Raw genomic sequence first — 22,087 nt, 5'->3', positions numbered from 1 at the left:
TATAAAAACCCTAATCAACACAATATAAAATATAATCTTAACCCCCTACTCAATGTAAGAAATTTCACTCCCTTCGTTTCAACTTGTATGACTTGATTGGAGTAGGGGGTCAAACTAACTAATTCGGTATGAATTCGAACGTGTAATATTTATTTTTTAAACTATATAAAATGCACCATAAATCACAATAATTAATAATTTAAAATATTTAAAAATTATAATAAAAAATATATATTTGACCCTATAACAATCGTAAGAATTAGCAAGCGAATGGAATGAAACGCGAGGGAACCTGGAGTATATCTTTTATTGGACAAGCAGATAAGCAAGAGAGGAAAAAAAACAAAAGGCAAAAGAAAAGAATGGTAGGAATTTGGTCAATTCAACCCCGCTTCATCTCTTCATTTCTTGGCGACTGCCGTGTCATTCAACCTTGTCACCCACTTCATCAACTCTTCCATTACAACCCAGGTTCTTCCTTTGCTATTTACATATACTTTGATGGTATTCTCATACTACTACTTTGGGACAACAAACTAAAGTAAATTACCCCCTTTTCTTCTTATTTTACTGCCTTTTTCATCCCAAGTTTTCTCTATTTACATATACTTACTATGTGCTTTCTTGTCGTCAGTTCAGTTAGTGCACCCCACCCCCGATTACTTCTTTATTTCTGGTCTCAAGGTTCATGATGGGGTTCAATATTCATAATAGTGCTTGGGGGGACAAAGTTGAATCTTTACTCTTTAGTGTAACTAGTAGGAAAAGAAATTATTACAAACAAAATTGAATCTTTTATGTAACTAGCAAAAGGAATTATTTTATGTACTCATTTTGATGTTAAATGTTTATGGTTACTCAGGAAATAAACATGTGACCCTGCAATGCTCAAGAACTTTTAGTGGGTTAACGGATTTGTTATTCAACAGAAGGTATGTTATTTAATCTTCAAGTTAGACTAGCATTTTTGTTTCTCAGCATGCTGATTACCATGTCACTGTTCTTCTTTTAATCCTTAAATATCTGACCTTTTGACTGTTACTGTCATGTTTGCATCCTCAATTCCTCCACTTGGAGGATATGAATTTGCTCCCCAATCAAGTTTCCGGCTACGCTCATGGGAGGTGATACAAAAGTAAAATCGGCCGTCGCATCTTGCACTTTTTGGCCTTTTAAGTGAGGGATGTCATTTTGTCTTCTTGGCATGACAAACTTCAAAATAAACACGTCTGTTCTTCATCTCCAAAATACTCCACAGGCTCGGGTAGTTCAACTTTTATATCACCAACTAAGCACAATGTTGAAAAATGGTTGGAATGTGGTCTAAGGCGCTCCATTTTCAAATTCGCTTCATATTTGATATCCTCATCCACAAATGAACTGGAGTCCTCAAAAATTATTTGACTAACTTTTCTTTGCAATTCTAGTATCATTTCTTCAACCTCGGTGTCATTCATTAAAGTTGGGTCAGTTGGTTGGAAATCTGTCATTTGCTCTTCAATATGGACCTTGACCTCATCTTCTGTTGAATTCAACTCAAAATTACTACCCTCGACCATTTGGTGTTGAGCATTGTATGCCTCAACCTTTGCAGCCTCCAAGTCCCGGATAGCAGTTTTTCAAGTTGCTCCACTTCTTGACACTGCTCAACATTTGTCTTTAAGAATTCTTTCATCTGTTTTTGTGTATGCTGCCATTTCCCTTTTAGGGGAAAAACCAAGAGGTGCTTCCGTTTCTATTCCTGGTTCTTGGTAGTATAAAGCTAGGAGATTCCTCAAATGGAAAATGCCATACTTGGTTTGAGAATGAGGAATTAGTATACATCATTAGTGGATCTTGACTAAATGAAGTTTGTCATATTTCCGATCTCAATGTTTAGGTTTTGGTTCAATCAGTCCAATTAGAGTTCATCTCTTTACATTTAATTGTAGAATTCTGAAAATAAGCGTAGTCAACCTTTGATCCTAGCTACATCTGCGCCCAAATTTGAAAAAGCATTACAAGGGCATGGCTGAAAAAGCAGCTAGAACTTGTATGGATCAACAGTGAGAAAAAAGGAAAAATTAACTAATTATCATTTTTCATCTTACCTTGCACTTAATAGCCTCTGTATGCCGTCTAGCTCACGTTAGCCACTTTTTGCCTAAGAAGTTAAACTTTTGACCCTTGGAATTATTAGCTTCTACCCGCTTCTCCTGCCCATCCTTTTTGCCTCTTTCACCTTTTGGGTAGGTCTATTACCTTGAACTGGAGAACAAATTTCCGCGTACTTGTTTTGTCCTTTTCTCCATAATCGCGTTGCAAAGAGGCCCATTTGGAGTTAATTACACCTGATATCCCTATCAACATTTTCCCCTTTAAGTATCGTTTAGATCTTTCATGCGGCAAAAGGACGAGGAGGAGTTGAAGGACCTCCTTGCCTCACAATGATGCTAAATTATGCTGCTTTATCGTATAATCCTACTAAAGACAAACATGTTTGGAGAGTAACAAGCATTTTCTTCCGTTGTGCCAAATTAGACATCTTAAGTTGAGTTGCCATGTGTTTTGCGGAGGATTTGTACAGTTGTACTCAAATATATTTAAGTCGAACAGTAGAAGTGTGGGACCACACTAGGTATGTTTTTGTTGTTGTTGTATAGATGAAGTCAAACTCATTTATCGATTTGATGTTTCATTAGTATTAACCGTGTCCTACTTATTATTTTGGAAGTATGAAACTGAACAAGTCGTCAAAAGTGAAGGGGAATAATTTCTTTTAAAAAGCGGAAACATGATATGTGCCCCAAATGTAAGTGGGTCAGTTAATCTGAGGATGATGGTGTATGGGAATAGGGAATTGTCTATAGTACAAACATGATATGTGACTCAGCAGTGTATTGGAGAGTGACAGTTGCAAGATGTAGATATGGAGGGTGCAAGCAAATATCAGTACAGAAGGTCTTGCGTAGGTTTGCTTAAAGATCAGGCTAGATACTTGTAACTTAATAACTTTTGGCATTGTCTTGGTGCAAATGAAAGACATCTCTTTTGTTTATCAGAAAGAAAGTTTTGTAAGCTCTTAATTTTCTATGGTTTCTAAACATTTTTGACAGTCTTATTAGGTTCTTAAAACCTGCATTACGTGATTACTGCATTGATTGTAGGTTCGTATGTGAGTTTTCTGTACTGATATGACACGATTCTGTACTGGGAATAGTGTTGTCTATCTCTGTAGGGAGGTCACGAGAAGGTCCCCTGGGAGAACCTACAACGGACTTGCCTATGCTTTGCTTCTTTTGGTCCTTCCTATACTAAATTGATTTTACGGATAGATTAATGGCTGATGAATTATGAAAAGTTACAATGGACAATGTGAATTTGGACTTTCTTCATGTGAGAACAAGGTCCAACAAATTGGAACTTCCTGTCATGTTTCCCTTATTTTACTTTGTTCCTGCTTGCATGCCTTGGATGCTAATTTTGAACTAAACTTGGCAGAAATGTAGATGAACTTCCAAACACCAATCGCAAACGTTTAAGACCAGGTCAAATTTCTCCTCTTCGACCAGTTCCAGAAGAAATACAAAGGCCTCCTTATGTGAAGTCTAGGAAGCCACCTGGGATTGGTAGTGGCTCAGAAGTGCATGACAGAAACGGAATAGAAAAGATGAGAGCTTCGGGGAGGCTTGCTGCAGAGGTTCTTCAGTATGCTGGGACATTAGTCAAGGTGATTTATGGAGTACCTTCTACTCAGTCTCGATATGGAATTCTTTGTGCCTACAAGCTTCATTTAGGTTGAAAATCAAGATTTGTGTTTGGCCCAGTTTAAGGCTTTCTGTAACTGACTTGATTAGCTACAGTCTCTATTTCCCGTCTTACTATGGTCATGTACTTGCTTTGAACTTTGTATATTAACTTTATTCAATTAGACATCTACCTTGTGTTTTTAGCTCCTTCTAGGTTTTTCTTTGCAGACCCGTTACTACCGCTACCGGGGGATCGCTAGTAAGAGGGAAGGGGTTCAATTTAATCCCCTTCGTCTTACACTATACAAGTAGGGGCAAAATTTTTTTTTTTTTTTTTGTTTGTATAAACTGTTGAACCTCCTTGATACAACACCAACATACCCAATGTAATCCCACAAGTGTACAGTTGAACCTTCTTGATATGAGGGAAAATTCTAGTAATTCTAGTTTAGCGTTAAGGGGGTTCAAAAGTTGTTTTAGGTCACAAGTTCAAATCTCACCTTTGACATTCTATAGCATTCTTTTGAATGCCCCTTATGTAAAATTTCTGGTTTCGCCATTGGTTACAATCTGCTTTTACTAGTCCTTCCGTTCAAATTTGTATGACAACTTTCTATTTTTGGATGTTCCCAAATGTTTAATACCGTTTCATTTTTATATTACTTTCGCAAATTTATTGAACTATTCAAATTTTACACATTGATATTAGTTTTTCCCTATTAAACTAACTTCTCAACCATTACTTTAATATTTTTCTTCAACTTTCACTAATATAAGATATACATCAAATTAACTTGTTAAACTCCATGCACACAAATACTATTTATAAAATGGAATATGGGAGAGTAAATGGGTCCCCCTTTTGTTTCTTTCTTTTTGTACATGAATAGAAAATGTAAAGAATGTCTAGTGTCAGATAACTCCAAATTATATGTAACAGGTCTAAATAGAGCGAATGGATAGTGGGGATTGGGTTTGAGGCGTAGTTGTTGTAGTAGTCACCATTGCATCAGACTGACATTTTCCGTAAACGGGTGCAAAAAAGATCAATAATCAGAATAGTTTCGCAGGTTGTCTGAACTGTGCATCATTTTAAATCTGCATTGCTATTTCCTCTGGCAGCCAGGCATTATGACAGATGAGATTGACCAAGCCGTTCACCAAATGATCATTGACAATGGAGCATATCCGTCACCTCTTGGTTATGGTGGATTTCCAAAAAGCGTATGCACATCAGTAAACGAGTGCATTTGTCATGGAATCCCAGATTCACGTCCACTTGAGGTTTGTTCTACTGAATAGTTGTTTCTTTCATAACCAAGAAATTCAATGTTGCAACAAGCTAACATTCTTATGGTCTGTGATAATTAATGTTCAGGATGGGGATATTGTCAATATTGATGTCACCGTTTATCTGAATGTAAGTTGTTTGTTGCAATTTATTGGTACCATTACGTGTCTTTTCATTGCTTCAACTTCTCTGTTTAAACCAATATTTTGTTTCAGTAGAGAGTAAATGACAACAACATCATACCCGATATATTCCCACAAGATCAGTAGAGAGTAAATGCCAGTTAAATAATTTTGCAAAACGGTTAAGCATATCAGAAAGATGTATCATCTTTCCTTCTGTCAAAAAAGCCAGCTTTGTTTCATTTAGTGCATTGATGACATCTAATTGTGTGAGGATGAGCTGATGCCCTATCTTCTAGGTCTTTCCTTCCTCTTCTGTCTCTCACCAGAAATTTAATTAGTCGAGCATGGTTTAATAAGTGCAGTCTATGACTCCTGAAACTCATTTTTTACTCTGTTTATCTGTTTGGCTTGATTGATTATGCAGGGTTACCATGGTGACACATCAGCAACGTTCTTTGTAGGAAATGTTGATGAGGAAGCCAAAAACTTGGTGCAGGTATGACTTCTTGGTGGTATAGGGATATTTGGTACCGGCTTTTTGTGTATGTACTTGGCATTTGAGCTCATCATTAAAAGCAAAGAAAATATTCTTTTTGTGGCTCTGATGCTTAGAAGTTCAACTTCTTTTTTTTCATTGATGATCTGATAAGTTTCTCGCAGCTATATAAGAATTTTTTCCGGCTCTTCTTTGGTTTAACTTCACATTGTGAAGTCACATTATTAGTAACGCATGCATAATCTCTTCAGTGTCTACATTTCTGTCGAGTCATTTTGTTTTTGATCATATCTGACCTCATACTTGACCTTAAAAAACTATAGGAGCATATTTTGAGTTTCTGGCTCTATCCTTGATCCTTCTAGAACATGAATATTGCCCCTTATCTTTATTGCCTCTACTGTCAAACCCTCTTATTTGACAAGTTTGACAGGGCTTGTTCTTGAATTAGCTGACTTGTGTATTATTATTATTATTATAATGGTAAAAGTGGAAGAAGATATTGAAGTTATAGTTGAACGACTAGTGTTTTTGGACAAGACCACATCTTCGTTTGAATTTGTATACTTGACACAAGTGAAAGCTGTATAGGATACTGTTACTTACAGAAGTGTGTCAAATATTTTAGATCGACAATGATAAATCATTTCACATAAATTGGGATACAGAGTATAACAATGATAAATCATCTCACATAAATTGGGATACAGAGTATCTATCTTTTGTAATTTAAGGTGGTACATGTTCTTGTTTATGTCCTTAATTCTGTGACTTGCAGCACACTATCCAATAGATAAAGCTGTTATGTTAGTATCTATTCCATCGTGGAAGAAACTTTTCTTTGGACTTTTTGGTAAGAAGTGCAATTTTCAGATGACATATTAAAGTAACTTTTTATGCATGTTCGAAATTCTTATTTAACTGCATAAATGACAATTAAGTGGAATAGGATGACCTAATTACTGATAAAACACCATATTATGCACCGATCGCTAGATGCTAGTGATCGGAATTGCAACCCGAATAGAAGTGGAATATGAAGAAATTATAGTTTATGTCATATTTTGTTGCCTCTTTGCTTAATTTGATTCCTACCTTTTGTACTACTAAGTGTTCTGTATGCTTTACCTTAAAAAAAAAGAACCTTTTTCCTTTTGTGCTTTAGAGGGAGACACCTTGTTTTGTTGTATAGATGCATCTGCAATCCCGCCTATTGATTTTTATTTGATGCCTCAGGTGACAAAAGAATGCTTGGACAAGGCAATATCAATATGTGCACCAGGAGTTGAATTCAATAAAATTGGCAAGGCTATACAGTAAGACGTCTGCCTAAATCTTCTTATCTTTTTTGTTCTTGTGCATCTTGGTCTGCTAAATTTTAGAAAGATTTGTCTCGGCATGAAGGTGATTTGTCATGAAAAATCAATGTCCTAGCTGGCTTGGTAAATTGATTTGAGGAACAGGACACATTCATATCTGATATTTCTTGTAAATTCTTAAAATGCGGTTATTATCTATCTAAATATACATCAATATATTGCTTGTTTAGCATAGCAGATTTTATTGACCAAAACGTTCCATTTGTAGTGACCTTGCAGATAAACATCGCTATGGGGTTGTTCAACAGTTCGTTGGCCATGGAGTGGGACGTGCTTTCCACAGTGATCCAGTCATTCTGCATTACAGTAATTTTCCTTTTTTTTTTTTTGTACTAACCTCTTTTCTGCTTTTTGTAGGTGAAGAAAAATGATCTATACTGAGCCAATAGGATTTAACTTGTTTGCTGCATAACTTATACTGTTTGCTAATCATAATGTTTGCATGGGAGAAACCTGATCTTCTTGCTGAGCTTTCTACTTGTGCTATCCAATGTACTCCCTCGATCCCATATTAGTTGTCGAGGTTACTTAAAATGTTTGTCCCAAGATACTTGTCATTTTACAAAATTAAGATAAAACTTAATGATTTTTTTTCAAAAAAATGTTATTCATTGATGTTATGATTGTTCAAATACCAATAAAATTAGCCTACCCTTATTTATGAAGAGAGAGAACTAGATAAGGGTAAATTAATAAAAGAATACTTCCTATTTATGATTTCTTAAGAGGCATGCAAAAGGGAAATGTGACTCGAATGTGGGGTGGAGGGAGTATTATTTTCTTGAGGTGTAATAATACACTGCTGTTGTATCAGGGGATAAAAGTAGAGGACACTTTAAATTTATTTGTATTGCATCCCAAATAATATTTAAGCTATGTGTAACATAAATATTGAATCTCTGTTGAAACTGGTTCGAACTACTATCAGTTATCTGAGATGACAAAAAAAAGTTACTTCATGCTCTTGGTTTGATCTGTATCAATTTACAAAATGTTTCATTCATTTGCAAACCTCCATCCTCTTGGACAGTTCTGTAATGCAAAATAATCTATTTGAACGCTGTCAATTTTCACTTACTATCAGTTATCTGAGATGACGAAAAAAAGTTACTTCATGCTCTTGGTTTGATCTGTATCAATTTACAAAATGTTTCATTCATTTGCAAACCTCCATCCTCTTGGACAGTTCTGTAATGCAAAATAATCCATTTGAACACTGTCAATTTTCACTTGCATTTAGTTATTCTTGTCCTCCTAAACCAGTAATTCTGTTCATATCAATTTTCATTTTGCTATATTTCTTTTCTGTCTCAGGGAACAATGAACGTGGACGGATGGTGCTCAATCAAACATTCACTATTGGTAATGTACAGTAACTGATTAATTTTCCACGATGTTGAAGAGACTTACTGTGATATAGCTGCACAATATTTTTCCATGTTAAATAAATGTCCACTTGAACTCTCTGTTTATAGATATTAACCAGAAGCTGGTAGCTACTGTATTGTGTCTCGTTATTCCCTGTAGATCATTAGCTAAGAACTGAGGTTTCGCAGTGCTTAATGTTATGAATCATATGGTTAGTGTAGTTTATGTTTGACCTCTAGTTTTGCTGTAATTGATGCATCTCTTGCTTTTTGGAGCATAAAATTACTACTACAGCTTTACGTGCCCGATTTTTCTGTGCTGAATGTAACTTTTTTACTGTGTTGTACAGAGCCGATGCTGACAGTGGGTAGCATAAATGGATTAATATGGGATGACGATTGGACAGTCGTTACAGAAGATGGTAGTCTATCGGCACAGTTTGAGCACACCATTTTGATAACTAAAGATGGTGCTGAGATTCTAACACAGTGCTAGTGATGGCCCTGCAACAACATCCATCTAAACAATTCTATATTGTTGTACAATTCCATATTGGTTACTACAATTCTCATATTGACCTTGTTCTAGTTTAGGTGCTGTACTATTCTTTGATGGAATTTTTACGCGTTATAGCTACTTCTAATACATAGTTAGTGATGATAACTACCTTTTATTTTAATTACTAATAATAACTAAATACTTTTCTAATTTAACTATTATAGCTACACAGTAACTTTCAATTACCATTTCACAAATACAACTAAAAATTAGCACCCCCAATCCCATATCCCCTTTTAATGGTAACAATATTAATCACTTAATATACATTATCATTCTCTCACTTTTTTCATAAATTCTTACCTTTTTAAAAAGGAAAGAATGTGTGAATGCCCAGTGAAATAGTCATCTTCTTCCTGTCTTCACCCTTCTGCAAAATTTGATTTTCCATTTTGGGATATTGCAATCCAAAACGGTATTTTTAGTACGGTTATTTCGATTCAAGGCGTATGTGGTCAAAGTGGGCCTCTTTCACGTTCTATCCCATCTCCTTTGTTTCGTGAAATTTTCGCTATTTGTGTTATTATTCTTCCACAAAAACAACTTGGTGGAAGTGATTGTTTTTGCTCCATGCTGTGGTGGTGGTTATGGTGGCGCACACGAGAGAAGGGGAGAGAGAGTTTTTTAGGGTTTTTGAGAAGAAGAAAAATATATGTATTTGTGTATGTTCTATGATATAACTACCAATTGTTGTGGTTCGTGGTGTATTTTTGTAAGTTTTTCTATATATTTGTGTATTTTGTTCAAATTAATTCCATCAGTTCATCTAGTTTCAAATACGCGACGCAAATACATGGTAAGTTTTCTATATATTTATGTATTTTGTTCAAATTAATCCCATCAAATACATGGGTGATACAAATTGTTACTCACACAAATACATGAGATTTAATATAAAATACATGGAGTTTGATTGGAAACTTCAAACACATTAGTTATGCTATCAAATACATGGGTAAATATAAAAACAAAATCAATATTGAAAACTTCAAATACATTACCACTAAAAACATGGGTGATGCAAATTGTTACTCAGACAAATACATGATATTTAATATAAAATACATGGAGTTTGATTGGAAACTTCAAATACATTAGTTATGCTATTAAATACATGGGTAAATAAAAAATGAAATCAATATTGAAAACTTCAAATACAATGGCTGTTGAATGTTAAATTTTAAATTTTTGATTTTTTACGTTTGAATGTTGAAGATTGGATGAAGGAATAGAAAACAGTTATGGAAAAGAAATCTAAAATATGATTTTGTGGAAGAGTATGGTAAAAAAATACCAATTAATAACTAATGAAATGATCTCACCGTTATGGCCTAAAACCAAGGGATATGTTTTCTTTTTTACTGTGTTTTCTATGAATTTACCTGCATCAAATATATCCGAAAAAATACCTTAATTTGAGAAAACGTAGCTACAAATGGTAATATTTAAAAAGATAGCTATAAATGATAGGAAACTACCATAAGGTAATCATTTGAGTAATTTTATCTTCTTTGATTTGTGCCATGGAAATAAATTTATTGTTACCTTTGATCCCCTTCTCCTTTCTTGGATAGCTAGTGTGATTCAAATTCTTAAGGAGACTTGTTCAAGGTTAAGCATTTTTAAACTTCAAACCCCTACTTATCTAAGACAATGGGACACGAAAGTTTATATTTATGACAAGCTTCACGATTTGCCCAAATTCTATGCTGAAAATAAGTTAATTCTAAGCTTGCCAAATAGTTCCATTTCGAAGTTTTTCTTGCACGCCTTCGCAACTGGCAAATGGCAATTGTGAACTGTTTTCACGAGAGTTCGGAAAAGAAAGACTATTTGCGGTTCTATATTACGTGAATGAGAATTAATATGGTTCCAACAGTTAAAAGTCTATTAAAAATTGACGTATGTGCAAAGCTTTCCAAAAGAAGATAATTTATCAATGCGCTATAAAAAGCCAGTTCAAGTTGAAAACTATACTCTTGGCTATCATTGCAAGTACTTGGATAATAATGGAATTAAAACTTGAAATGATCAATCATGAATAGGTTTTAAAATTCAACCTAAAGAGCGCAAACCGTAAGCTTCTTAATTACTTGGTCGAAATTGGAAATCTTTTACCGTGAGGAGAAGTATTTCTTCCCATGTGGTTATTCACCTTTTCCATTTTGCCATAATCTGATCTGGTTCTTCCCATACATATTCTCAACTGATCTCACCTTTTTCTTTTCATTTAAGTGCATTTAGTCCTAACAACAATTAATTTACTAGTACTACGTTATTTGGTGCCATCTATATATATACCTGCACAAAAAATTCAAATAGCATTACGGTATAGTACGCACTTGAAGAAGATTTCAGATAACTCAGACTTCGAGTCATTCATTCACCTAAAAAGTTGAGCACATATATAGCTGGAGATGGAGGGACTTAATTGCAAGAATAAAATCCAGCGGAGCATGGAACGTTATGGAGAAAGAATTACAGTGCTGAGCATTGATGGAGGCGGAGTTAGGGGAATCATTCCCGGAACCATATTGAGTTTTCTTGAATCAAAGTTACAAGTAAAACAACTTGATTTGAATCATGAAGCATTTGCACAAATTATTGACAATGTTATAATTCCTTACATTGTCAGTGTATAGTAACACTAAATGTAGTAGCTTTGTGTATTGCAGGAGTTGGATGGACCAGAAGCTCAACTTGCAGATTACTTCGATGTAATAGCAGGGACTAGTACTGGAGGCCTAATGGCGACCATGTTAACAGCACCGGACCAACATGGCCGTCCTCTTTATGCTGCAAAGGATATTGTTCCATATTATCTTGAGCATAGTCCCAAGATCTTTCCCCAGCGCAAGTATAACTACAAAATTACCTCATTAAAACGGTTCTCCTCTAACTTTTATTTAATTTAACATAATGCGATTCACTTTTACAGTAAAATCGTAACGCTACTAAGGATGATGTATGGTCCAAAATATGACGGTAAGTATTTAAGGAATTTAATCCGAGGACTCTTGGGGAGCCGAAGATTGCACGAAACTATAACTCATTTGCTTATTCCTACGTATGACATCAAGATACTTCAGCCCCAAGTTTTCTCTTCATTTGAGGTTTAAAAAGTTTACCTCACTATGGATCTAATTTTCTTTAATCGTTTTCCTCTATTTCTGTATGAAATATGGTCAATTTGAATAAATGCAGGCAGCCTTGGATCCTGCTATGGATGCTTTATTATCAGATATCTGCATCAGTACTTCGTCAGCTCCAGTTTATTTTCCTGCTTACTTCTTCAAGACAAAAGATTATCATGGAAATGAAAGAGAATTTAATCTTATCGATGGAGGCATTGCAGCCAATAACCCTGTAAGTTCAAAAACATACTCCCACTGTCCCAATGTATATGGGGCCGTTCGAATCTTTAGAGTCAAATCTTTTTAATTTTCACCATAAATTCAAATATAGAGTTTTTAAGGGTTTTCTTTAAATAAATGTTACATATATTTTAGAAAGCACTCATGGTAGTTTTTAGCCTCCACTAATTGCTTAAGGGAGGTTAAAACTAATTCGCAACTAAAAACCTTCACAAATTACCTTTTTTTTTTTTTTTTTGTAGTGAAACTACATAAAAATAATACTAAGTCACAATAATTAACAATTCAAAATATTTAAATGGCATATAAAAATATTACGGTCAAAGAAATCGATCTCGTTTGACTCTGGAAATTCGAATGATGCGACATAAATCAGGAAGGAGGGAGTATACACAATTAAACTATATTTTGGTCATGTCATAGGAAGACTAATTAATTAGTACTAGTACATTTTGTTTTATAAAGGCATTGCTGGCGATGAGACCAATTGGAGCCAACGCAAAACTATTGCCGGCAAATGTTTTGGATTATGGCAAGTATCTAGTTCTATCTGTGGGAACAGGTACTTCAAAGTCACAAAGGAAGTATGATGCAATTAGAGCAGCCAAATGGGGACTCATTTGTTGGCTCACTAAAGATGGAAACTGCCCTTTGGTGGATGCTTTTACTTTTGCCAATGCTGATATGGCTGACCTTCATTTATCTTTGCTTTTTAGCACTGCTGGCCATATAAACAACTACCTTCGGATCCAGGTCTTTTACACCATTTTATAGTGAGTTTTAAGTAATGTATACCGTTACACCATCAGGTCACGTTTACTTGTTGTGGCAGGAAAGCTATCTTAGTTTCAAAATTATAAATTTTACATTTTAAGGAGATTTACCTGTAAATATCCATTGATGATGGTTGGTGTGTATATATATATATATATATATATAATTTAAACTCTTCTATATTTGGTTACTGTTGTTATTATTTAGGTGACCTAATGATCAGTATGTAGAAGTCTCACTCTTATACTTTTGGCAGGATGACTATTTAAGTGGACGTGCATCATCGACTGATAAAGTGTGCATGGAGGAGCTGGTGGAAATTGGTAATGACATCTTGCAAAAGCCTATTTCAAGGATGAATCTTGATAGCTGCAAATATGAAGCTGTTGAGAATGAAGGCACAAATGAGCAAGCTCTTACCAGGTCTCTAATTAATTCATAATCCAAAAACCTTGAAACAAATACTAATGATTAGACTTTAGAGTAACTTTAGATATTTATAGATAAATTCAACAGAATATTTATTGTGATTTATTTAACAGATTTGCGAAGCTGCTTTCACAGGAGAAGAGACTTCGCACTAAAAGAATGAAAGAGAAGAACGTGGTCTAATGGACATGCATGAACAAATATTGTAGAATAAGTCCGAAATTGTTATTCTTCTAAGATATAATTGACTAGTCTCTCTTTTGATTGTTCAATATATATAGAATAAATTATAATTCTTCTTAGAGAGAAGACATGTCTCAATCTCTCCCATTTGTGAAAGCAGTTGGATCATTTTTACGTACAATTTTCCCATTATTATATTATTTTGATCATAGTATTTGTAAATGAACATATATAATTAAAATTATTTGTGGACTTTACTTGAATTGATAATCAAGATACTTATCCCCCCATTGTCCTTTCCCCCTTCACCTTTACTTGAATTGATAATCAAGATACTTATCCCCCCAATTGTCTATATTTCTTTCCCTTAGAAAGTAATTTATAAAAGAAAACAGAGAATGAACCTTCAAAAAACTGCGAAAAAGAAAATGTGGCTTGTAGATGACTTTTTTTTTGGTTCAAAATTTAGTGCTATCAAGAAAAAAGAAGATTATTTCAAATGTCTTCTAGAAAGTGAGGCATTATGGGTGTGTGACAAATGAGAAAGCATATGTAACATAATATCTTCAATGAGAGAGGTTAATGACAAGCAAAACTGAAAATTTTCGATGAAAGTTTACTCGTAGCTAGGAAATACTATAAAACACAATCAAATGGTACTTTTAAGGATTGTTTGATTGTTGATGATTATTTGACAATTGATAACTATTTGAAAAAATCATTATCAACATTTTTAAAAAAACACTTTTACAGCTAAAAACAATGATGTAAATAAATGAAACTAATTTAATCCGACAAATTATATTGGGCTTTATGGCCGCGTTTGCTGAAAAACGGACGGGCTTTACTTGTTTGCTTGTGTGTTTCTAACGTGAGGCCCAACAGCCCAAAGCTAAAAGTCGTCATCCAACCTATAAATGACGTTTCCATTTGATCTTACCACTTTTCTAGAACAAAAAAACAACAAACAGTAAAACAATTTATCCATCCATCCAATGGATTATTGTATAGCGGTAAATTGGGAGGCACTGGACTCTCTAATTATCGATTTCGTCAAATCCGAAAACCTAATCGAAGAAGACTCAGTAGGTTCTCCTTCTTCCTGTTATCAGTCACGATTACTTATCCGTCAGATCAGACGTTCAGTTGAGTATGGTCACATTGATGCCGCTATTGATCTCTTGCGTGTACACGCGCCTTCTGTTCTTGATGATCACCGTCTTCTCTTCTCCTTACAGAAGCAGGTAACTAATTTTTTTACCTCGCTATTTGTCTCCAGGCTTAAGTATGAATCACTTCTCTCTGTTTCGAACTTTCTAGTGTCAATAGTTTCTAGACCTCACCAATTCGATTTAGTTAGCAAGGATTTAAAATTAATTGATGCAGCCTTCATAAAAATTAAGAGATAATGGTCATAAAGTATCACTTTTTTGCGTGCCTGAACTATTAGGTGCTATCACCAACTATTTATCAAAGCACATCTCGAAGCTGACTAGACCAAGTGGTTGAATGCAATCGCCAAAAGGCGGTGACAGCTTAATTTGCCCATAAAATTTCGTCCACATGCCAGCTGACTCATTAATTTTGAGGTGTGTTTTGATAAATAGTTGGTGATAGTTAAGGTAGGAAAAGCAAACACTTGATAGTTTAGGTAGGAATCTCGCAAAAAAAATGATACTTAAGGTGTGTTTTTGACCATTATGAAGACGCTTTAACATTTTCGAGTTACTAGCTTCTTAAGTCTTACTCCCTCTGTCCCAATTTATGTGGCACTATTTGACATGTCACGAAGTTTAAGAAAGAAAGAAAGACTTTTGAACTTTATGGTCCAAAACAAGCGTTAGATATTTGTGTGGCCATAAACTATCTCATAAAGTTAAATTGTTTCTAAATATAAAAAGGTGACATTCTTTTTGTTACATACTAAAAAGGAAAGTGTGCCACATAAATTGGGACAGAGAGTATCTATCTGACTTGCATATGTACAGATGTCACCTGATTATGGTCTTACCTTTTATTTGTTGAGGTTGAAAACCCTGAAGATAGCTGCAACTCAGATTGGGGTGCTTTGTCCTTGCCGAGGTTCTTCAACGCCTATGGGTTCCCTTTTGTAAAGGGCAGCACTCGATAAATATAGCTAGCAAAGAGATATTTTAATTGTTAAAGCAATATTAAGGATGATTTTAGTAGTGAATACAAGATAATCTATTAGAAAATTAAAACTAAATTTTGCATCTGAGTCAAAGAGTAAAATGGTATTTGAACTTAATTTTAGTTAGGCTTCCATCTCTTGTCGATATTATTGTTCTTTTCATTTGTTGTTATATTTTCTTATCACACTCAAGACTGACAGACACATAATCCCTTACCTGTGCTTTTCTTCATTGAAGTGCTCGCTTTAATTACGCTTGTCAATAGTCACTTGGTGTTTTCCTGCGTTTTTCCTTTTTTATGTGATTAACCTTAAGACAACAGATATTTAGAGTTTTAGTTGATTTATGAGACTTTTTGGCGATATGCTTCACCTATGTTATTTTTAGGTTTAAAGGTCTGTCCATGCAAACTCGCTGGTAAATTAAGTCAAACTTGTCCCCCATGCTTCACTTAAACGAATAATTGGTGATCCCTGAAACTTGTCTTCATGATTTTTCTGCAGAGGTTTATTGAACTTTTGAGGAAAGGAACTGCAGAGGACCGAGAATCTGCCATTAATTGCCTCCGAGAGTCACTGGCACCTTGTGCATTGGATGCATATCCAGTAGGTCCCCTGCATATTCATTTTGATTCCATTATCAACATTGACTCTAGTGAATACCTCTTCTATCAGTCAACATCACAATTTTATTTTTTGTAATCACAACACGACTCACTTATTTACATATCGCTATTTATTTTTCTCAATTAGATTATAAGTTTTGTTTATGCAACGCATGGAGAAATGTTTGGTTTGACAAGCTTATTCCTGGTGTTTCTTTGTTGTCCAAGGATGTAATTTCTTATCATTGATTCTTTGTCATAAATCTTGTTTTCATAGATACAAGTTATGTTATATGATATTGGCTTACACGCTATTCTCAGATTCATCACTTTGGATCCCATTACATCAATTCCATACTTTCAAAATAGTTCATTTGAGTTCTCTCAATCTCATTTACAAAAACAATTTTCTATGTGCATTCTTAATCAGTATATGAGAATCATTTCTCTTCCAATGGTTCTCTGTGTTCACACTTGGGTTCTAATGAATGTTTAACTTTTTATCTTAAGGAAGCATATGAGGAATTTAAGCATATTCTTCTTGCCTTGGTTTATGATGAAGAAGATAAGAATTCTCCGGTGGTGAGTGAGGTAAGAGGTTATTTCCTTGGCCCCGAGACTTAGACTTCCATATATGTTCATGTGGCAGCAGTTAGATGTCTCAGTGGTTTATTGAGATTTATTTTGCGTCAAATAAGAAACTGAATGTCTCCTTTTAGTTAGAGTGACTAATGTCTTTGCACTTCACTATCCCAGTGGTCTCCAAGGAGGAGGATTGACATTGCTGGACTGCTGTCATCTGTTTTAAGGGCTCATTTATGTGCATATGATCCTCTTTTTGCGATGTCATTGAGGTACTTGATAAGGTTAGTACAACTTTTAGATGATCCATGACGTGCTTAGATGCACATTCCAAATCCAATGAAATGGAAACATTCTATAACTGGTCCACCAGCGATCCAAGTCCTCTTTCTATTCTTATTTAATTTCACAATCATTTTGCAGCATACACAAGTTGTTTTGCTTTCGTCAGGGAGTTCCATCACCTATATCAGATCTTACGCAGAGGTTACTTCTCGAGGATCGTGACCCCCCTGCGACACCACTTGAGAGTTCCTATGAAGCACCTCCATTTGATGAGGTTATAAATCTTAGCTACTCTATTACTATCCTGATGTAATTGTTTTGGTTATTGAACCTGAAGAGGAATGTGATTTGTAAATGTGCTATGCTTTATGTGGTAATTCTCTTTGGTTATTTTATGTTACTTTTCAAAGGTCTTAGAGAATGTAGAGAATCTCTGGTGTTAGAAAGGCCCTTATTTTGCCGTGGCAAATTATAGGGTATTGGAGTAAAATGTCCAATCCGGGGTGGTGTGGGTGTTAAAAGATGTCTATATACAGATGCCAACTAGTTTGGGATTGAGGTGTGTTTTTTTGATTAAGTAAGATTTGGTACTTAATGTAATGTGCATCATTTGTTGAAGTTTAAACTGCCATATCTTCTTTTTTTGGGATACTAGTCTTTAGAAATCCTTCTAACGTTTTAGGCATTAAGTGACATCAATATTTTATGAAAATAGGTGGACATTCAAGCTCTTGCACATGCTGTAGAGCTTACAAGGCAAGGGGCTATTGATAGCTTGAGATTTGCCAAGGGTGACTTATATCAAGCATTTCAGGTTAGTATGCCGAATTATTTGCTATATAATAGAAATTGTTTGCTAAATCTACATTATCTGCAACAGTACTTTAAACTGGGTTAGTTTTTCTTAGAATCTCGCATATACCACACTATTTCTGCCACAATAGGTTCCATCTTTCGGATGGTAATTTGAAGATTAGTAATGTCCTTGTACAGCACCACCTGCTGTTTCATTGATAATACTAAATGTATGGCTAGTAATTACTGGTGATGCTGAGAACATAGTTGATGGAGTTCAATATGGCCCCCTAATCTTGGGGTGTTTTCTGTTTCTCAAAATGAAGCTTTTGTTAAAGTTATCTGCTTTTGATGGAGTGGTGAAGGATTTTGTATACCTGAGGAATAGCCTTGTCTCTTATTTCTTTTTGGTGCACCCATGAGGTTTTTGTTTGTATAGAAGATTGGGTGTCATTAGTAGAAAACAATGTATTTTTGTAAGGTTCTCTACTTTTTGGTATACTTCGTGTAGACGGGCGAGTTTTTGCCCCCCTTTTAATGAATTATATTACTTACATCAAAGAAGTTAAAGTTATCTGTTCAACATATCATGCATATATCTGTGTGTGTGTGTCTATGTGTGTCGACGTCAATCCTCTGAGTTTTGGATTTGTGTGCCATTATCATTATCGAATTCCCTTATTTTTTATTGCCCGTTCAGCTTCCAATGGCCTGGATGATGTCTCACATATAGTTGCATTAAACTACAGTCAATACTTATGGGTTTGCTCGCCTTATGATTCTTTTCGCTTCAACAGCGATTCAGTTTCTTTCACTAAATGGAAAATCACTACGTAGTTCTTTCCTTGTAGCTGCCAGTGGCTTTTCTCAGTAAAAAAGCCGGGATGGGACTTGGAACGATTTCGTCGCTCATTTGCATTCTTGTTGAGTTGTTTTCTGTTTTTTCTAGTGTTCGAGATATTCTATGATCTGCTTATGAGGTAGATCTAGCCTGCTAATTGTACAGCTTTGATTGCAAATAGTAGAGAATCACAAATACTTTTGTTGAGTTTGTGCCTGTACTTTGCTGTTGCAGAATGAGTTGTGCCGGATAAGGTTGGACGACCCCATGGTTGATGAGCTTGTTCATGAGTATTGTGTCTATAGGGGATTCGTCAACTTCAGTGTGGTAAATTCTCCTGGTAAGTTTCTCATTGATTTTACTTTCCATTCTTACATTCTGTTTGCTATTATGGCTGGCTTTTATTATTTTTTCCATTACCAGGGATGCAACATAGTATCAACGATGATCAATCAGAGTATGGGCATTTGTCAAAGAACTGTTCCACTGAAGTTGGGCGTGGAAACACGAAACTTTCTGGCAGTGGCACCTCCGCTACTCAAGTTATCATGGAGGGATCACCTGAAAGTAATACCAACTTGGCTAGCATTCGAAGTACTGATACTGAAGAGCGTTACCCTAGTGAGACAAGTCATGGAGATTGCAGTACCAGTGGGACTCCTCAGTTCGAAAAAATCCTGCAGAAAAATAAGTCTCTTAGAGTTGGTGAAACAAACAAACGCAAAAGATGGAGGGGGAGACATGAAAACACAGAATTTGTGTCTGGACCTACCAGTGAAAGGAGCAGAGAAGATCTTAATGCCAGCACGACTATGTTGAAAGATCAGCAGGCATGTATTTTGGTTTTAATGGTTCAAAGTAGAACTTAACATTACAAGTACCAAAAAAAAAAAAAAAGAGGTGATGAGTAGTCTTCAAAGTTAACACTTTTGACACCTTTCATTACAGGTCTCTCCGAAATCGTGCTTCCTGAATATGATGAAGAACCGAGAGGACAAGCATGAGCTTGTGCTGGGTTTGAAGGAATTAGCTAGCAGAGGAATGGCAGAGGAGGTCGTTGAGGAGATTAATGAGATGGATTCAAACTTTTTTGTGCAGAACCCTGCTCTACTTTTTCAACTTAAGCAGGTATGGAAGTTAAACTTTTGCTTGGGTCAAATATCACTAGAAGTTATAAAGCATGTTGGTATTGATTAAGGCGTTTCAAAATAATCTCTCTGGTCAGGTTGAATTTTTGAAGCTGGTTGCCTCCGGCGATCATACTCAGGCACTGAGGGTAGCCTGTTCTTTTCTGGGTCCTTTGGCTTCTAGTCATCCTGATCTATTGAAGCCATTAAAGGAGACTTTGCTAGCTTTGCTCAAACCTAATGAAGAGGCATTTAATGAACACATGCCCTTATGTGCTCTTGCCAATACACTCCAGGTATGACATTCTGCACTCTTTATGGTAAAAGCAGGTCCCAGGTGAACCATGACCTGCTAATCTTTACCCATCCTTACGTCCCCTTTATCTCCTTGTCAGTGTATCTGTGTATATGTAAGATAACAGAGTGAAAGACCCGCCCATTTACTAATGCAGCCCATTTTGACCTGTCCAAATTCAGCCCAATCTGCCCATTTGACACCCCTAAGTAAGCCCAATCTTTTGGAAATTTTTCTGTTTGCTCTTTTCCAGTGAAAGGGGAAAAACAGGGCTGTGGGATAAAATGGTGGTGTTATGGAACTTCCTTTTTACTTGGAGGGATTATTTCAGAAAAACAAAGCTCATTTATCTCTTGATCAAACAAACCTCATTAACTATCACTAATTTTCCCTGAATCGACTTATGAATGTCAATCACACAGCAAACAAGAAACTGATTTGTTTTCATCGCCGCTTTCTCACTTCAGTTTCCTGAATGTTGATTCTTAATCATTCTTCATTGACTTGGAATTGTATTTTGTCCTTCATTAGCCATTTAAGATTTGGGAAAATTTGAAAAGCAAGATCTTGCTGGTCCTCTTTTTCTATTTTTCTGCTATATTAAACGGGCTTCGGAAGGCGCGGGGGGTTTTGGGGTTTTTTTTGGGGGTTTGGGGGGGGTTGGGGTGGAGTGGGTTTTGTATGTTTTTGTGTCTTCACTCACCTAATTTGCTGTTGCAATTTTGGCCATGTAAAGGTTGCTATTGGTAGGAGGCTTGGTATTGAAGAACCCCAGCTTATGAAAATTATAAGGGCCACACTTTATACACACAGTGAGTGGTTCAAACTTCAAATGTGTAAAGATCGATTTGAAGGGCTCTTAAAGATCGACACCCTGAAAGAAGTTGGTGCCAAATTGATTATAGATGCTTCCAGATTGGATGTTGACATGAGCACTGATGGATCATCTCAAGTTACTGGTTCCTCAAATAATAAGAAACAGGAAGATGGAAGTCCAACCCAGTCATCGGCCAGAGATGTTGGATGTGATGAAACTGCAATACTAAAAGTTATGGTGAGTCTTGTTCTGGTTTACAACCTTGCTTCTACTTGACGCTATTCTACTGATGTGTATGTCCCCTGTTAGTGTGTGCTGCTTATCAGCAGATCATGTTAACTTTCTAGATGTTCTCATTATGTGCCATTTTAGCAGGTCATTTTTCGGTGCAGCTACTTAATTGTGAATATTTGGTGCAGGAATTTCTGGCATTGCCCAGAGCGGATGCAATTCATCTCCTTGCACAATATAACGGGAATGCAGAGACGGTCATTCAGCAGATATTTGCATAGTTCCTAGATTATAGCGGAACGGTGATATTCATTTATTTGTTAAATTGTTTAGTTTCCTACCATAAATTCTTACCTGTGAGGCTTTATTATAGGCTGAAAGAGGGGATGTAATAACTTAGAAAACGGCAAAAATAGGTGGAAAGGGGATGTCTTTGTGTGTTACCTGAAAACTTTTCCACGTCAAGTATGATATTGGCTGATGAGAGGTTTGGTTATGTAAAGTGCTCTGTAAATACACGTCATAAATGAGGATGAAGAAGTTCCAATGAAATGCTCTTATGTTCCAGAATCTTATGTTACTTATTACTGTGCGTTTACTGATGCAGTGTTTTTTTAGCAGTTCGTGTCTATATTACTTTTGCTTTAGGAGT

At 35.6% G+C, this 22,087-nt stretch overlaps 3 protein-coding genes across 6 annotated transcripts; all 3 read left to right on the top strand.

The window, feature by feature from the left end:
• Positions 1 to 297: 297 nt before the first annotated feature.
• Positions 298 to 9,100, top strand: LOC132046877 (methionine aminopeptidase 1D, chloroplastic/mitochondrial). Of its 3 annotated transcripts, XR_009412787.1 has the most exons (11): positions 300 to 471; positions 863 to 932; positions 3,481 to 3,709; positions 4,851 to 5,012; positions 5,107 to 5,148; positions 5,569 to 5,640; positions 6,877 to 6,956; positions 7,228 to 7,325; positions 7,469 to 7,511; positions 8,334 to 8,381; positions 8,737 to 8,863. XR_009412787.1 is itself a non-coding variant. In XM_059437683.1 (10 exons), exons 1-10 carry the CDS (start codon positions 363 to 365, stop codon positions 8,880 to 8,882), a joined length of 1,056 nt encoding a protein of 351 aa, XP_059293666.1. In that variant the 5' UTR covers positions 301 to 362; the 3' UTR covers positions 8,883 to 9,100. The 3 variants fall into 3 exon arrangements, 2 of the variants coding, with proteins under 2 accessions (XP_059293668.1, XP_059293666.1); XM_059437683.1 differs by lacking the exon at positions 7,469 to 7,511 and having other exon boundaries at positions 301 to 471; positions 8,737 to 9,100; XM_059437685.1 differs by lacking the exons at positions 7,469 to 7,511; positions 8,334 to 8,381 and having other exon boundaries at positions 298 to 471; positions 8,737 to 9,100.
• A 2,185-nt stretch (positions 9,101 to 11,285) lies between these two features.
• LOC132048329 (patatin-like protein 2) lies at positions 11,286 to 13,925 on the top strand. The gene is made up of 7 exons (XM_059439239.1): positions 11,286 to 11,506; positions 11,621 to 11,802; positions 11,884 to 12,058; positions 12,150 to 12,311; positions 12,785 to 13,072; positions 13,350 to 13,516; positions 13,636 to 13,925. The coding sequence occupies exons 1-7, from the start codon at positions 11,363 to 11,365 to the stop codon at positions 13,703 to 13,705; spliced, it is 1,188 nt and encodes a 395-aa protein (XP_059295222.1). The 5' UTR covers positions 11,286 to 11,362; the 3' UTR covers positions 13,706 to 13,925.
• Positions 13,926 to 14,664: 739 nt separating this feature from the next.
• On the top strand, positions 14,665 to 22,005 carry LOC132046873 (uncharacterized). Of its 2 annotated transcripts, XM_059437678.1 has the most exons (12): positions 14,665 to 14,949; positions 16,362 to 16,463; positions 16,973 to 17,053; positions 17,219 to 17,328; positions 17,468 to 17,603; positions 18,045 to 18,143; positions 19,200 to 19,305; positions 19,389 to 19,795; positions 19,914 to 20,093; positions 20,191 to 20,388; positions 21,124 to 21,441; positions 21,624 to 22,005. In XM_059437678.1, exons 1-12 carry the CDS (start codon positions 14,701 to 14,703, stop codon positions 21,714 to 21,716), a joined length of 2,079 nt encoding a protein of 692 aa, XP_059293661.1. In that variant the 5' UTR covers positions 14,665 to 14,700; the 3' UTR covers positions 21,717 to 22,005. The 2 variants fall into 2 exon arrangements, with proteins under 2 accessions (XP_059293661.1, XP_059293662.1); XM_059437679.1 differs by lacking the exon at positions 18,045 to 18,143.
• The last annotated feature ends 82 nt before the right edge of the window (positions 22,006 to 22,087 follow it).

This window comes from Lycium ferocissimum, chromosome 2 (assembly GCF_029784015.1).
Source record: "Lycium ferocissimum isolate CSIRO_LF1 chromosome 2, AGI_CSIRO_Lferr_CH_V1, whole genome shotgun sequence".
NCBI classification, from domain to species: Eukaryota; Viridiplantae; Streptophyta; class Magnoliopsida; order Solanales; family Solanaceae; genus Lycium; species Lycium ferocissimum.
Note: the sequence above shows the minus strand (reverse complement) of the source record. Positions and strands in the feature narration are given on the sequence as shown.